This window comes from Penicillium verhagenii (genome assembly GCF_028828195.1).
Source record: "Penicillium verhagenii strain IBT 33310 chromosome Unknown utg000008l_segment0_segment0, whole genome shotgun sequence".
Lineage (NCBI taxonomy): Eukaryota > Fungi > Ascomycota > Eurotiomycetes > Eurotiales > Aspergillaceae > Penicillium > Penicillium verhagenii.
The window spans coordinates 1,205,557-1,222,544 of NW_026643172.1; the positions used below are offsets into that span (position 1 = coordinate 1,205,557).

Consider the following 16,988-nt stretch of genomic DNA (forward strand, 5'->3'; position numbering starts at 1 on the left):
ATCCAGAACCATGGATGCCACGATACCATGACAGGTCCAGGGTCACACTTCAATTGATCCTGGTCTATTTCCGGATGTAATTGGTAGCTAATTGTGATAGGGAATCCCCATGCAGTTGGATTGATGTAGCCGTTGTCCACTATTGGGCCGGGACTAGGAGGTGACTGGAGGGATACACGCCTTGTTACCATGCCAGCACCCCCATTGTTCTTGGAATGTGATTTGTGATCCACAAGACCCCTCTTGTTTTCCAGATGTGGATGTTACGTATGGTCGCTCATCTCTTCACAGGACTTCTCTTCCTTTCTAACCTTTTGCTCGAGTGGCTGTCTGGAGGTGTGCGATAGCTGTGCAATTGATTTCTTACCACCGGTTTAGTGAATTTCTATACAATTAGACAAAGGAAACGGATATAGGCAATTTGATCGACTCAAATACTGATCCGAGTCTCGCATTATAACGCATCCCGGCCTCGATGCGTATATTCGACACTTCTCAGCCCTCATGGGCGAGAATATTGACAACCGCTCTCGCGGCAGCATCAACAGCGCGAGCTGTGCAATTGGACGTCGAGAGTGCCGGTATGTGGATAAGAAAATCAAGAATCTTGTCAAGATTGGGACTAATCCTTCGTCGCAGTCTCCATCAAGAGAGCCGCAAAAGAAGTAGCCACGAACATGATGTCCTACTATACCGGAAATAGGCCAGGAGACAACCCAGGAAATCTGCCTGATCCATACTACTGGTGGGAAGCTGGTGCAATGTTCAATGCATTGATCGACTACTGGTTTTATACGGGAGATGATACATGGAACGACATCACTACGCAAGGTCTGCAGTGGCAAGCAGGCGATACGGGCGCCTTTATGCCCAACAACCAAAGTAAAACAGAAGGAAACGACGATCAAGCTTTCTGGGGATTCGCAGCCATGTCTGCTGCTGAGCGAAACTTTCCCAATCCTCCCTCTGGCAAGATGGGCTGGTTGGCTATGGCCCAGGCGACATTCAACACGCAAGCACCTCGCTGGGATAACTCGACTTGTGGAGGAGGACTGCGATGGCAAATCTTCACGTGGAACAACGGATACACCTACAAGAATACTATCTCCACTGGCGGATTCTTTAATCTCGCTGCACGCCTTGCTAAGTATACTGGAAATTCGACATACCAAGATTGGGCCGAAAAGGCTTGGGACTGGACGGAGGATGTTGGATTCATGACACCCGACTACCATTTCTGGGATGGTGCAAGCGATTTGAGCAACTGCACCGACATCAACCAAATTGAGTGGACATATAACAACGGTGTTTTTCTCCTTGGCGCAGCGAATATGTGGAATGTGGTATGTGTTGTACATCTCCCTTCCAACCAGTGCCAACCTTACTAACTGACTGGCAGACCTCGGATCCCAAATGGAAAAATCGAATCGAAAAAATCATTGAATCATCGTCCGTGTTCTTCTCCGATAACCCCAAGAATGTGATGTTTGAACGAGCCTGCGAGGGAGTCAACACCTGTATGGTCGACCAAAGATCTTTCAAGGGATATCTCGCTCGCTGGATGGCAGCCACCACTCAACTGGCCCCGTTCACCTACGACTTGCTCATGCCCAAGCTCAAGGCATCCGCCTCGGCCGCTGCACAAGCCTGCGACGGTGGACCGGACGGCACGACATGCGGTCTCAAGTGGACAGAGCAGAAGTGGGACACTACTAGGGACTTTGGTCAGCAGATGGCAGCCCTCGAAGTGATCCAAGCGAACCTCATTACGAAAGTTGCTGCTCCAGTTACTAGCAGCGATGGTGGCACCAGCCAGGGAGATCCCAGCGCCGGTGGAAAGCCCCCACAACCTACACCGGATGCGCTCTCGTACCGCATTACGACCGCCGATCGAGCTGGCGCTGGTATCTTGACCGCTATGATGATGGTCACTCTTGGAGGATCTGCGGGGTGGCTTATTTGGGATTAACCAATAAGCTACATTCATTTTACAACATTCGTTTCTTCAATTGCTCTACTCTTCGTTGTTCTATTTTGGTTTCCTGCCCTTTGCTACGGATTTTCAACAGTGGTGTGACGCAATTTATTTCTTGCGCAGCGCTAGAGTCTTGTATATAGTCGTCGCATTCAAATGTATTCAGTTTGGTTATAATGGATATTGATTCAAACATTTAAATTGTGTTTTATTGTAAAGTGAGAAAAACCCAAAGGCACCAATTATAAGCTAGAGATATCCACGATGCCCCTAGTACCCCTACGTGTGAATCTTCAATCCCCTAACGCCACAAACGCCACTAAGTCCGGGCATTTACGGAAATTATGTTCCTCATCGCGTGGAAACTCAATGTGGACAAATGGCGCGACGGAGATAAGATGGATGACGAAAAGCGGGGGAAATCCACACACAACGAACAACTTGCTGTAGTAATTTCCAGATGTCTGAGTGTACTAGTATGTAAGCTCCGTAGATCTGGCCAATACCAAAGCATGGTAAGCGATTGGCAGCACATTTTGGACAGCCCCGAGGAGAAGTGCAATTATGATTCGACATCTTGAGTGGCTCTCAAACCCTCACCACTGTACCGGGTCTTGTCAGACCCGAAGGCATCGGGAGGATTGCGCATGCATGACCATTATCCGTGCCTGAGAGGGCCTAGGTGACATTGATCAAGGATTCGAGACCCACTGGAAAGGGGGTGGACAGGGATTATTTACGATTTAGATATAGCGGGGAAACCAACATCGACCCGAGGAGCTGATTGAAGGCACATTAGCGAGACGGGAAGGAATATTGTAGAGTTAAGCCTTGGAAGGACTAGGTCGTGAAGTCCTGTGCGTGATAAGTGACAGCAAATGTTCAGAAGGTCAAAGTGGGGGTGATGTCACTTGGAAATCCTCTAGTAATTTTGGCCCCCAGTCTTGAAAGGCTGTGAAATGAGATTCCCTCGGAGCTATGCCCAGATGAGACATAATCGGCATGATTGGGAGCGCCAGAACCATTCGACTGTTTATGGAATTTTCCAGGTTGGAACACACCACCTGAAAGGAGCAGGTGATAATATCTTCACCCTTGAAAAGTGATTGAATAGACTGAAAATGCATTCCTATGAATAGCTTGCGATATTCTGCTTTGTGGTCTATATTGCAGGGCCATATCAATAATTGCGGTTGTTATTTTGGGGTTTGGTGGCATTGGCGTCTAACCGATCTAAGCCTAGGGCCCGCAAAGGACCCATGGGCCACAGGTTAGAGTTGAGTCCTATTAATATTCATTCTATTCAAATGTTGTATTCATAGACACATCCATGTTGCTTGCGATTTTCTATATTTACATTGGCGGCTATGCATGATTGATACAATTCCAATACTGTGAGTGTTAATCTAGCGCTAGTAAACTGCGAATGTAGGAGTTGTTTTTTATAAGCAATCACAGGAAACCATGCTTCTTAGTAATTGATCCAGTGACGCGGAGTATCTGAAGTCCGAATACTGCATCCGTGGCAAGGGCATCTACAACCTGAAACAAACCACAAGAGAATAGATCGACAAATTCGGGATGAAACCGTTGAATATGAAACAACCTTGGAATTCATCAATCGCGAAGTACGAGATATGGGATGAAAAGGTCTTGCCATCGACGAACTTCTGACCCCCAATTTCTTTTGGAAAGGTACAGGATGCATAAGGTTGCATACCTCCACCCCGGAGACAAAGAGAGTAAGAGGTGTACCGTGCGCCGCGTGGAAATCTTGCCCCTTTGCCATATTCATCTAGTTCGCCTCTGGATTATGAGCTTGTGGTGGCAATATGCATTATGAATTTGGATGCTGATGCCCAGGTGGGTACCGATAAGGCGTTTTGAATTCTTACTGTGTTGGGATAAACACCAACAGTTGGATGGTGAGATTAATGCTCCGTGGCTGCTAATAGGTTCGTTGTCCTTGCCAGTGTGGAGTTATGGGTTTCTTCTTAGGCCTCTAACATGCTTTGATCCGAAGCCAACGTTCTTGGCCGGCTGGAAATTTATGCAGGGCGACGCCGTAAGCTCTCGTCATCAATAAATAGGACAGAACACCTTAATGTCCAGCAGTTCAATCTGCCTAGGATATTCAATATGGGGTCATTGGGGTGGTTCCTACAAGATTCCAAATGGTCCAATGGAGCAACACCATTGTGCAGTTATCTGTCTCAGTAACATGTCACTGACTCTAATATTGACGGGGCGTTCCTTGATAGGCAAACTTGCCTTTTCAGGCAAGGGTACCTGTCTGGGTTAAGCGTGGAGATAAAGCCGTCTATGTCTGGGGAGTATCAACTGTCATGAGGCGGACTTGAAAAAGCTATACGGTGTAGTGGAGTTGTAGTTCCCCCGGAGGAATTGGGAGGGATCGGGAGGTTGTCCCAGATCGTAGATCAGGTCAATCATGATTCAAGAACATAATGCAAGATTGAATAAGTAGTACTTTCCAATATCTGAGGACCTTTTTTAGTGGGAAAAATACATGTCTTGTTTCTTTTCCAATACAAGTCGGTATGAGGTGTGTTATGGAGCCGGTCGAAGGGTATGGCAGTGGAAATCGGTATGATCCAGTCTATTGTGCAAGGACCCACTTACCGGCACGTTGAATAGTACCTCCCCCGCAGTTGAGTGGTGGATTCGAGGGAATTTGTGGGTGCATTTTTTACAGAAGTATGGTATCTTACGGTATGGGTATGGGCAATACTAGTGGCGAATTGATACGGATCAAGTTGGGGGCCGTGTCCTGCATAGACTTGCATAACAGAGGGGCCACAGTCCACGGAGAGGCAAACATTGTATCTGTACAGTCCAGAAGGTCTCAGACTTTCTCCGTAGTCCATAGTTGATTATGGGATCGTAGATCCTCATACCTCGACTAGGAAAGATCTCAAGTAGGAAAAGAAAACAAAAGCTTCCTCTCCACAAGGATCACAGACACCACATGGTGCACATGGCTGTGGATGTCGTGGCGCAGAAGGGATAGCCAATATTGGTTTTAATTTATTGGCACTCTGAATCTGACATGTTTCTCTCATGCCTGTTAAATGAGTGGAATGTAACCCTAGTTAGTATATAGGGATTGCCGATCAAAAGTAACGTGTAGATTAAGCTAAAGCCCAAGATGCAGTGGCCCATGGGCGTTTTAATCCCAGAATGAAATGTGACCATGTAGGTTCATGTACGATAAAAACAAAATAAATGTTTGATAGATATTAAAAAAAGAGTCAAGATACTCGAAATAGAAGTTCCAGTTCGAATAGAGATGATCCTCTTCGTAAGGGAAGGGGGTTACTCGAAAAGGGAAGATTCCGGCCCCCAATACGAACTGGGCTGCTTGTATTGTATTGCGGTATTCCCTCTTTCCCTCTTTTCCTCTTTAGTGACACACAGGTGGAGTGGGCCCATTGAACGCCTGAAGAGCCCAGCAGCTTATTTCCAATGATATCAGCGCTGTTCTGTGCAAGTGCAGGTACTGCATGACTAGCCCCCAACCTAGCAACTCCCTTTCCCCCCCTAAGACAAAAAAACGCTTGCTCCCGGGGCTAACTTGCAAACCTCCTCTTTGTCAACATCTTTGAACAAGCCACTGTTACCTCCATCAAAAAACCGAGTTCTTTGTTCCAGTTGGAAGCCATCCCCAACAACAAAGAATCCATTGCAACCACACAACCACACCACGGGATTATCGGGCTCCGATCGCCGGTACGTGCAGATGCCATTATCCAACAGAGACTTGAAAAAAAAAAAAAAAGAGACAGACTCGAAGAGAGGGGTACACAGGGAAATCGAGGAAAATGCGAGGATTCGGCAAAAATGGCCTGGGATGCGATGGACTAACACCGCAATAATAGGAATAAATCTGCGAACGATGCTCCAGGGTTAGGACTTTCTCTCCCACCTTCGGAGCGAAATCCAAAAGGCGGCGCATGTCAAAGATGGTCTCGCCGGCCACGTTCCAGTATAATCAACCAATCGAGGATTCCTTGACAAAGGACAAAGGGCTGAAGCCCCTTCGGCCGCCGCCACTGAACCTCAAAATTGAAAAGACATTCCAATCGTCAAGGATTAAAGCTGTCCGGGGCAGCATATCCGGCGCCGACGAAGGCACAGAGGTGCCATTAATGATTGAGCTAGCGGGTCACAGGCCCACTGCATCTGACACTTCTAGAGGCAAGCCTTACGAGTGGATCGACATGGATGTATCTAAGACCCGACCGTGGGACGGCGACGCGGACAATCGTCCTGTCTCCCCACCCCGGTCCCTACGCACTATTATTGACCTGGACTCCCCACTGGGCTCCGACGATGAATCTGACATCTCTCCCATTTCCGACGAGCGACCCGCAGATCACTCTAGTAAGGTGTTGGCTCGCTTTTTCCCCGAACTCCAGAGTAGCTTCGCCGTGATGGCCCCCGAAGGCCTGGATACGACTTCGAAGCCGAAGCCGAGGACAGGCCGCTCACGGGTTGAGAATGAGATTCAGGCGCGGGTTCAGAGCCTTTATCACAACTCGGGTGACAACCTTGGCCAGGCTCTGGGTTCCGGCACGCACCAAGATGAGAGCTATTTAAATACCCCAGGATCTTCAGATTATAGTCGACAGACTTCCATGGCAAGTTTTGGTTTCGATGATGGGTTTCAAAGAACAAACAGATATAGAGTGACTACGGATTCCTCAAATTATTCGCCAGTTCGAGCCGGGGTTTTCGATGAAACCCCCAGAGCGTCGAAAAGATTGAGCATGACCGGAGCCAGACCAACGCCGACCAGATTCAATTCTTCTGCCTCGAAGATGCCAAACTTCCGAGATATGAGGAACAAGCCTCTACCCCTCGCCCCCCTCGTTGAACCGAGTTCAAACAATTCACATCCCGACCATCAACAAGCGTCAGATCCCCACCGCCATTCTACACCAGACTGCACAGACTGCACGACCCAGCACCCAAATTTACCCCACTCGGCATACTCAAGTCGCAGCCACCAGCCCCAACGATGCCATACGTGTGGACACAGGGAGAATCGTCATCTTCGAGGGGGCTCCAACTCGCCGGAGAACCGCAGAAATTCCCGGCACCAAAGACATCTATCAACCTGGCAACAAGCAGCAGACGAGATGGAAATAGAATTGAGTCTGGATGGTACGAAAAGGCGGTTGGTGTTGGAGGGCCCACTCCAGATCAGTCGTAATAATGGCGACTTGGTAGCGGCGCGGCCCGCACCCTTGCCTCCATCCCTGAAACCTTACTCGGAATCAAACCAGAGCTTGCCATTGAGAACAAACACCAGAACAGGTAGCGTCAGTTCTCGGAAGGATAATTCCGGGTCAAGGAAAAAGAGTCACAAATACAGCCGATCGAAAGATTCCATTGAATCCAACAAGGGCAAGACTCCTAAGGCCAAGGATGAGCCCAAGAGCCGTTGGGGCGGGAATTCCAAGTCCAACGAGGGCACAAAAGGTGATCTTTCTAAATTGAAAAAATCATTTTCAATCTCCAGGGCAACATTCACCCGCAAGCAAAACCCTACCCGGTCGGACCAACACCGCTTGAGCACATTGAGCTCACGGTCGGAAACTTCGGTGGTGGACCCACAGGCCGATCTTCCCAGCTCGAACGACAAAACACGCTTGTCGCGTCACCTTTCTCAGTCGGATCCCAGCTTGGAAAAGGTTGTGATTGAGGACGACCCACTGTGTCATAAGCGGGACGACCTCCTACTTCAATTACCGCGTCTGCAAACCGACAACTTCGGTTTCAAGACCCTGCTCGACCAGTTTGCGCCTGACCCACAAGCTGCCACGGCCAACCCCGCAAATACCAAATCATCCTCTCTGCAGACTGACAGCTTGGGCTTCACCAGTGTTTTTGAACAACTCGCCCCCGCACAACGGTCTGCCTTGGCCATTCCGGTCCAGTCCCCTTACTTGGATGAGACCAGAGATGCCAAAGAGGTCTGTCCTTCATTTACCTTTCGCCGGCCGATAAGAGATGAGAAAATGGTCGTCACGACCAATAGGATGCGCCAATCTGCTTTCATCTCCACTTCCAAAGCTAGCACCAGCAGTGTGTATTTCCCGCCCGAACAGGTGTATGAACTTGCTGCAGGACCAACATCCCCTGAATCGATCATGATGTCGCAAAAATCTGCGACCGCGGTGCATTTCAAGGCCAATTTCCCTTCGGCTGGTCTTGAAGACTCGATTGTTCAGATGATCATGGAAAGGATCAATTCGCTCGATGATCTTTTCAACTTCGTTTTGGTGAACAAGCGCTTTTACCGCGTATTCAAACGTCGCGAGCTGCCGATAATCAAAAGCGCACTATATCAGATGTCACGACCCGCATGGGAGCTGCGAGAAATGAGTCCTCCCTGGACCACTGAGTGGCAACTCACCTTGGACCCGGACTCCCAGGTACCCGAGTACACCCCATCGCTTTATCTGGATCGATATGCTCAAGATATTTATACTTTGGCGCAACTAAAATCTATGATTCTTATGCGCTGCGCCCCTTTTATGCGTCGCGATACCGTGCGTGGCTTGGCTGGATTGGATGACCAGCGTGCCGAGGAGGTTGATAATGCATTTTGGCGAATTTGGACATTCTGCCGCATCTTTGGTAGCGGAAAGGGTCGTGAAAATGATCTGGAAGGCCAAGTAGATTGGCTTAGGGGAGGACCAAAGGCTCGGACAAGCCAAGGTTCATCATCGTCCATGACTGAGCCTTTCGGTATTAATAATGTTTTGTTCGAACCACCTGAGGGATTCGCCCATGGGAACTACAGTGGTCTCTCACCAACGGAGCTGTACGATATGACTGAGATTTGGACTTGTCTTGGAGTTCTTGTGCAACCCTTGCATGCCAAGTGTATTGAAGCTCGCAACGTCGGTATTTTTAAAGGTATCGACGTGCCGGAGGATGATCATATTCGCGAGGAGACCGTTCTTGGTAAGCGAACTGTTGATCGTACATAAACAGAGATAGTATGCTAATGATTCAATCCAGAGGAGTGGACATCCTATGTGCTCACCCTTGGCTTGTCAGCAGTCCTGATGGTCAGCTCACTCAACCCCACAGAAACCACAGCCATCACCTTCGAACGTGCGAACGCGGTCGGTCTTACCAAGTGGGACTTGACAGAAGGTCAGACCACCCGGTCATCATTCATGAAGGAAGCAGTATCCCGCGTTTATGAAGATCGAGAGCGATACTCCTTCTGTCTTCCATCTGGTTCTGCCGACAGCCCATGCGAACTACCATCAAATGAAGTGACAACCCGCGGAGAAGATAGCGAGCGCCGACAAGTGTTTTCACAAGAAATCCGAGTCCAGCGTCGCGAGGGCAGACATCAATCAAATGGGGGTGACTCCTTTGCAACGGAGCGACCCATGTCTACATACAGCACGATCCTACACAGTCTCGGAGGTAGCCTCAGAAGAATTGTCCACGAATCTCCCCCTGTACCACCAGTTCCCCCTCTCACATTCGATCGGTCATCCACATCAACCGGAAGCAGAAGCCCACCTCCCCCCGGAACACCCAACTACGCTCCAGGAACCCCCCAGCATGCGCCGGGCACACCGACCCAATCATCAAATGGCCCGAATTATATGATGGGTCCATCACACCAAGTATCCGCCCCCGACCTTAAGACACCTCACATCCGAAGCCCCCCACTCTCAGGCTCATTTATATCAGCACCTCTGCAACCCCAAGTCCAAGACCCCGTCGACCGAGCAATCTCCCGAATGGTGAATGAGCTCGGTTTCTTCGAAGATGACGTGAAGTGGGCTTTGAAAATCACCGACACTGGTGAAGGACTCAATGTCCAGGCTGCTGAGCAGCTTCTTCAACAACAGAAGAAGGCTGGGCGCAACCCCTTCGTGCCTCGTGGACGGAATGCCAATGGGAAAAACCCTTTGCTCATGTCTGTTATGAAGCAACAAGGAACCCAGGACTCGGGTTGGCGATGGGCCTAGATCAGTGGAACATGTGCCATTACCATTGTAAACTCCCTTTTTTCATGTGTTTTTTTTATTCTGCGCTTAGCGATGTGCGGAGCATACTATATTTCCTTTGTTCAACCCACCCATCAGAATATCCAGAGCTTCCAACAGAATACAATGATTGTCCAGGACAAATTTCATCCATCTCTGGAGTCTAGTGACCGGCCCTTGATTTGCACAAAATCATAACACAAGGTGGTGTACATAATTGGAATTTACCCCTCATTTGGCCTGCTTCAAAACAGGGCCAGTCTCCAAGGTCTCAAAGTGTAGATGATTTCAAGGCTCAAAATCACAGCAACTGCAAGATATGACAATGCATGCGAATGATCATGACCAGTCTGTCTCGCGTTGACGTAGACAGGTACAATTTACCAGCAGCACCTTGGGGAAAAAATCATGTCTGTAACAAATAATTCAAAGGCTCAATATGAAGATGTAGCTATATGTAGAGCAGAAAGACAGTAAGCTTAAGAGACAGTGGCGGTGTTCCTAGTCAGGGTATGTCGGAGAAATAAAGAAGCACTTGAGGGGTAGAGGGAGATGTTGCAAGTACTGGTAGGCTACTAGTAGGCAAGATCTCAAGTGCTCTTTACATACTACGAACTGTAATATTTACTACACATGCGTATGTAAGAAAAACATTGGAAATTAATATCAACGTATGATTCATAAAGTACGTCTGGCAAATTCTAAATCAAGCCTGACAAATTAACCTATATTTACTTCTGCTTGGCCGCTTCCTTTTCAGCATTCTCTAACTCCACCATGTATCGCAAGCGGGCAACTGCTTCTTCCAACTCCTGTGGAGTGGGCATGTTGACGATCATGAGATACAAAACATCCTCCCGAAGAAGCTTGTACCTGTTTCCACTCTCCTTCTTCTTTCTGGCCATCTTCTCCTTGAATGTCTCAGATGGGGGTAGACCCTGAAGAGCCCGCTTCCTGTCATCCCGCTCCTTGATAGCAGAGCCCGCCCGCTCAAACAGACTTGGCTTGTGCTTAGGGTTAATCTTACCACCAGTTAGAGTGGAGATGAGATTTCCACTGTTTGCCGGGTGGTTGGGATCATTGTAGCGGGAAGTGTACGGCTTGCGGTTCTCCTCGGTAACAGCCAGAGCAGAGCCCTTGTGATCCGCCTCCTGTTTTCTGTTAGCGAGTGTTCTTTTTATAAGAGAGGAGGAATCAAACATGTGATACTCACGAATTCAATCTGCCGTCTTCTATCGATGTACTCAGAAGCCCATGATCGGCTGCTCGCGAACGCACCCTTAGCCTCCTTGCCCTCCCGTACTCGCTGAGCAGCTCGGTCAATACGGGGGTAGATCAATGGTGCAGACTCTGGAAGCTGCATCTGACCACGGGTCTCGCCACTCTGTAGTCTGTAACCCTTCATGCGGGTCTTCCAAGCATTCATCTCGGGATGATCCTCGGTGTTGGTGAACTTTGCAATTGTCTCGGCGGCATTGAAGTCTTCCTGGGAAGGTGCTGAACCGACCTGGGGGTCACCCTCTTGTCTGACGCCCGATCCATTCACATTAATCTGCTCCATGTTGAACATGTCCGCAATGGGGTCGGAGGCTGCCGAGCCGTTCTTCTTCTTCTTGGGCTTGAGAGGCTTCTCAGTGAACTTCATGATCATAGCGTACTGGCCGCGAGGCTTGAAGACCTGCTCGTTGACCACGTCAAGGTAGCTGGTCGTGCGCTTGCGGATTTGGAACTGCTGAGCCGTGTCTGCAAGGATTTGGACGGCAACAGCGGTCAGAGAGACAGCCAGACTGGGGGACCAACTAGTGATGCTGGCTCCAACAACGATGACTTGAAGCCACATTGAAGCCTATCGTTATATGTCAATACTATATTAAAGAATGAAATCACAAAAGGATAAAGAGAGTTCGTGGTTACTAACCTGACTGGCTTTGTGGAAGTCACTGATGAACTTCAAGAACACATCCTGACCAATGCCACAATCCTGCAACACAGGAGCATATGCACGGACAAATCCACGCTTCTTTGCACCAGGGCGGCGCTGGGGAATGATCACAGGGAAAGGAAGCTTTGTCTTGGGTCCGGGGGGTCCGGCCATCGACACCAGCTCGCGAATCATACGAGCTGTCTTCTTTTCCTTTGTATCTTCAGAATCATCCTCTTGAATGGCGTCAGGGTCATTCTCGGTGTCCCTCCTAGGGAGCTGCCCTGGGGTGCCTTCGGGGGTGCGCTCTAGGTCATCGTACGAGGGCAGTGCCTCAGACATCTCGTCGAGTTGCCAGGCCTCCTCATCTCCGCCCATCTCGCGTGCCCTATCTTCATTATAGAGTGCCTCTTCATACTCGTCGCCAGACTCGGAACCGGGCTCGTAGCGATGCTTTTCATCAGCTGGGTAGCCATATTGATCAACAGATCTACTATTTGAGCCTGCGCCAGTCGAGTATGCAGGGAGCTCGTCTTCATTCCCCAAGTCTCGAGATCGGTCGGAGCTGTCTGTGTCCCTGGTAGGGAAAGGAGGAGGAGTGGGAGTAGTATCAGCAGAGAAACCACGAGGGGTTCCAGAAGTGGAAGCGGATGCAGAGCCAGAAGCAGAGCCAGAGTCAGGCCCTGAAACGGACCCTTTGTTACGGTGTCTGGCTGCGTGGATAGCTTCAGAGGTGAAACCGATACCCGAGCCGATCAGGCTAGCGAGTCCTTTACCCATGGTGTGGGATGCGGCTGTGGGGGCCGTAAAGGTGAATCTAGAAAAGGAAACGTGCGAGACAACAGATCTGTCCTACGGCTACACGGGGGGTGATGTACGTATCTTATATAGAGCCTTCAGCTGGAGGGGCCCATATTTGCGTAAGTCTATTTTCAGCCCGACCCCCTCTTCGCTACATTCCCCCTCCGCCCCACGGGAGTTAACCATATTAGGGCAGCAGGATGCTAATCTGCAGACGGTGATGGGGGACTGCATGTTTTCCTGAAACGAGACAAGCCTTCAACAAGGATTAAGCGCTGCGCCCCACCTTTTCTTTGTTTTTGACGCTAAAACGGAGCCTTTTGATTGGGCGAGAGAAGTATCAGATTCAGCCCCCAACTCCAACTCCGTTTTGGGCTTCATCGTGGGAATGCGATAGGTCAATACAATCCACTACGTTCTTTGATTTGACCCTCGACCACCCACTCACGACTACGTATTCTCAGCCCCCAAATACGTACCAACAGATGATCCCTGCAGCTTGTACGAATCCACGATAGCCTCAATGTCGATCCCCGGATATGGGAAGCATAAGACAAACACAACAAACACAACAAACATGAGAAACAACAGAAGCTGCACAGCGGGTATTACTGCCCCGCCGTAATTTAAATTGGCAATCGCGGATGCGTATGCAGATCGTTCAAGAAAAAGATATCCGGAGTACATCAACAATAACCCCAGCTTACCCCTGCTGATTAAAACCACACTTGCAACAATCTCAATCACACTCTCAAGTGACAAACTGAGGGTTCCTCCAAATAAATCAAGATGGCTACTCAACCACCCCAACAAGACACCTCGAGCCAACGAAGAGAGGACTTCGAAAAATTCAAGAAATACACAGCCTACACCTTCCTCGTCGCCTCGCCAGTCCTCATCGCCCTCCCACCCCGCAAATTAGACCACCTCACCGTCCTCCTGGTCGGTGCTTTCGCTTTCTCCGCAAACCACGTCACCCGTGAACAAACCGGGCGCAGTATCGTCGACCGCATCGAATCCCGCATCGCGCGCCCACGCATGAAAACTAGTGACTTGCCCTCTGAGCGCGCACAGGAGGTCCAGATGCGGCTGCGCGCGGCGCGCGAAGCGCAATTGCGTGAGGGCGGCATGCCCGCCGATGAGATAGAAAAATGGAAGGCGTTGCAGGCGAAGCAAGATCAGAATATCGCGCAGCGGGTTTGGCTGGGTGGGGAGAAGGAGGGTTGGATGGAAAGGAGAATCCAGGAGGAGCAGAAGGCTCTTGAGGAAGGAAAGGGGTATGGTGATTTGATTTCCGAGTATGTTTGGGATGTGTGGAGCTGGGGCAAGAATGAGGAGGAGGATGATGATTGAGTTGGTTGAACAACATTGGAATGAATTGAGGGGTTGACTGAAATCATTTAATTCATGGCCCTTCTCTCTCCACTTGACCCTCATTGTCCTTGGTGATTCATTCCTCTTGGGTTTCGCCGGCTTGTGTGTTCGCTATATGTGTCTTCTCTTGTACCAAAACTTTTGTCAAATCAGCATCGGGATCGGGCGTTTGTTCTTCTACATTTGCTGCATTTTATAATATATTCTGCATGTTATATTTCTCCACTCTGGACATCATGACCACTCGTGGACCTCTGTCTATACCAATTCACATTTTCCAATCTACATGGCGCAATCCCCGAAGAACTGGACTGGCTTCTGACTCTCGAGTTGAAGCCAATATTCCCGAACTCCTTAGCATGTTCGGCGACTCGACCTTCAATGTTCTTGCCTGATCGTATTGTTTGCCGATTTCGGGCCTGGGATTTTTGGAATTACATGTCCAATCCACATGTGCACCGTCGCTTGGTCGAAGCTTAAGCTCCACGTGCGGCATCAAAGAGTCGATCGTCAGTCGCATCAAACATTAGAAAGATTAAGCTTTCGATCGGGTGTTTTGATCGAGCAGATCATTGGCATACATATAGCTAGTGCGTAAAAAGGCCGGGCTTTTCAAATTTCTCCCCGAAGTCTGACCTAGGGTTCCGTGAGGGAGGATGCAGAGGAGCCAATGCTATGTTTCAATTGATTCATATATCGATGACCTGGCTAGCAGAGTCGCCATTGGTAACTTTTAATTCCAAGGCTGTAAAATACAAGAGAAGTGCGCATGCCCAAACCATGGGGATATTACTCGTAATCCAGCCCTCTACTACAAGGTACTGCTCAAAAGCGGAGGCTCAAAGCTACTTGGAATCTACAAGGGCTTATTCTCAGAGAGAGGTTTTTTTTGGAACAACCGTTTCATTCACGCGGGAGACTGACACATACATACAAAATTAAACGCAGTTGACTGACATCGTCCACGCATGGAACACATGAGAGTATTAAAAACATGAGAATTTGAAACATGAAAAGTTGAAACATGAGAACTTGAAATTTGAAAACTTGAATTCAACACCAACCACCATGGAGGGTTTGCCCCCATGGCCGCGGTTTTTCCGCGAAGCCGACCAGAAAAGCCCGAATGGCCATGACTCCACGAAGACAAGTCCAGCCAGCTCGATTGGGTCGAGATACATGGGATATTGTGCACCATTGGCACAGAACACATGTGGTTTTTGAACAACACGAGAGCATAGCGAACAATTTGAGAATTTAAACGAATAGCGAACAGCATGAGAGTGAGAAATTCGGCACCAACCACCATGGAGGGTTTGCCTCCATGGCCGCAGATTTTCCACGAAGCCGACCTGAAAGCCCGAATGGCCATGACTCCACGAAGGCATATCCAGGTGACTCGATTGGGTCGAGATACATGGTATCTTGTGCAACATAGGCACAAAATGAAATAGAGGTCATCAATCACCCTATGATGATAGGACGTGGATTTTCCACGAAGCCAAACAGACAAGCCTTTATGGCCATGACTCCACTCCAGCGAGCCCATTTGACTCTGATTGTGACCTGACATGAGGAAGAGACAACATTTTTTCAGAAAAGAGAAAAATAATCCAAGAATTCAAAAACTGAACACATGCGACTGGAAGTTGAAACCCCAAATAACGCCCAAGTTTCCAATTCTGAGCACAAAAAAGTCTCTTTGAGAGAGTTGTTTGGAATCCTCCATTCGGGCCGTGGTCTTGATCAGTTTGAAGTCTGAAATGTGCCAACGGGGGACAGGGAAAACTTCCTGCGGCTTGAGACGGTGGGCACGCATGGTAAAAACCCTGGCCAGGATTCAATCTAAATCTAAATCTGTCTTTTCATATCTTCTCTTCAAACAAAAAAATCAGAGGCCACGCTGCACCGAATAAGTTGCATTTGTCGGGTTTTTTTTTTAGTTGACAATGCTTGCCTTTGGCTTTTTGCCTTTGGCTTTTTGCCTTTGGCTTTTTGCATTTTGCATTTTGCATTTTGCAGCTTTTTTTTTTGAGCTGGTGGTGGTCGGTGCAGCGTGGACCTCAACGAATCAAGCTCGAATCACCAATGCTGAAAATTGGGATGTGCGTGGGCAGTTTGATTTGGGGATTGATGTTGTCCCCAAGACGCGATTGCGTCTTCAAAGGCTGAGGGCCAATTTGTCGATTCGTCGTCCTCTGGCGAAAATGTATCCAACATGATTATGTCACCCTCTGCATCCTATTCAAGGCGTTAGCTTATGCAATGGTAATTTGGGAATTGAAAACTCACATAGATGCCGTATGGGCGGGTTGGACCTGTGATGCGGTTAGAACCATCGAATACTCGAATGACAGTTGCAACTGGGATGATACCGTTTTGGTTGACGTAGTCCAGATTGACACCGTTGAGTTGGCCTTGATATTGATGGCCTTGTTGGCCCTGTTGGCCTTGATGGCCCTGTTGGCCTTGATGGCCTTGTTGGCCTTGGTGGCCAGGTTGCTGGAACTTGCGGCCCTTGCGGCCACGCCCCGGACGATTCTGCTTGATTGTCAGACCGGATTTGGTAAATGCGATAAGAATCAAAATGACTTACATTTCGTCCAGACTTGTTTTTCTGATCAACACATTGCAGTTGATCATTGGGAAAGGTTTGCCGGCCATTGTCCCAGTTTTGGCTGCCCCTGCCCTGGCGGTTCTGATATCTGTTACCCTTGCGGGTGTGTCCGTTGGAAGATGGATGAAATTGACGAGGATCCATCTTCGCTTGCTGGCGGACACGATTGGTTCTCAAACTTTCCTTCTTCGGGCCTCTGCAGACAAGGGTGACTCGTTCGTTACCAAGCAAGAACTGAATTTCCACTTCAGGGATTCC

At 49.0% G+C, this 16,988-nt stretch overlaps 5 protein-coding genes across 5 annotated transcripts; 3 read left to right on the forward strand and 2 right to left on the reverse strand.

The window, feature by feature from the left end:
• Positions 1–475: 475 nt before the first annotated feature.
• Positions 476–1,969, forward strand: N7466_008424 (glycoside hydrolase family 76 protein; the record flags this gene model as incomplete). Its single annotated transcript, XM_057167813.1, has 3 exons — positions 476–581; positions 640–1,343; positions 1,400–1,969. 3 exons carry the CDS (start codon positions 476–478, stop codon positions 1,967–1,969), a joined length of 1,380 nt encoding a protein of 459 aa, XP_057018444.1.
• A 3,986-nt stretch (positions 1,970–5,955) lies between these two features.
• On the forward strand, positions 5,956–9,999 carry N7466_008425 (uncharacterized protein; the record flags this gene model as incomplete). Its single annotated transcript, XM_057167814.1, has 2 exons — positions 5,956–8,968; positions 9,026–9,999. 2 exons carry the CDS (start codon positions 5,956–5,958, stop codon positions 9,997–9,999), a joined length of 3,987 nt encoding a protein of 1,328 aa, XP_057018445.1.
• A 749-nt stretch (positions 10,000–10,748) lies between these two features.
• On the reverse strand, positions 10,749–12,718 carry N7466_008426 (uncharacterized protein; the record flags this gene model as incomplete). Its single annotated transcript, XM_057167815.1, has 3 exons — positions 10,749–11,168; positions 11,231–11,863; positions 11,936–12,718. The coding sequence occupies 3 exons, from the start codon at positions 12,716–12,718 to the stop codon at positions 10,749–10,751; spliced, it is 1,836 nt and encodes a 611-aa protein (XP_057018446.1).
• An 810-nt stretch (positions 12,719–13,528) lies between these two features.
• N7466_008427 (uncharacterized protein) lies at positions 13,529–14,092 on the forward strand (the record flags this gene model as incomplete). The annotated part of the gene is made up of 1 exon (XM_057167816.1): positions 13,529–14,092. One exon carries the CDS (start codon positions 13,529–13,531, stop codon positions 14,090–14,092), a length of 564 nt encoding a protein of 187 aa, XP_057018447.1.
• A 2,309-nt stretch (positions 14,093–16,401) lies between these two features.
• N7466_008428 (uncharacterized protein) lies at positions 16,402–16,777 on the reverse strand (the record flags this gene model as incomplete). The annotated part of the gene is made up of 2 exons (XM_057167817.1): positions 16,402–16,654; positions 16,710–16,777. 2 exons carry the CDS (start codon positions 16,775–16,777, stop codon positions 16,402–16,404), a joined length of 321 nt encoding a protein of 106 aa, XP_057018448.1.
• Positions 16,778–16,988: the final 211 nt, after the last annotated feature.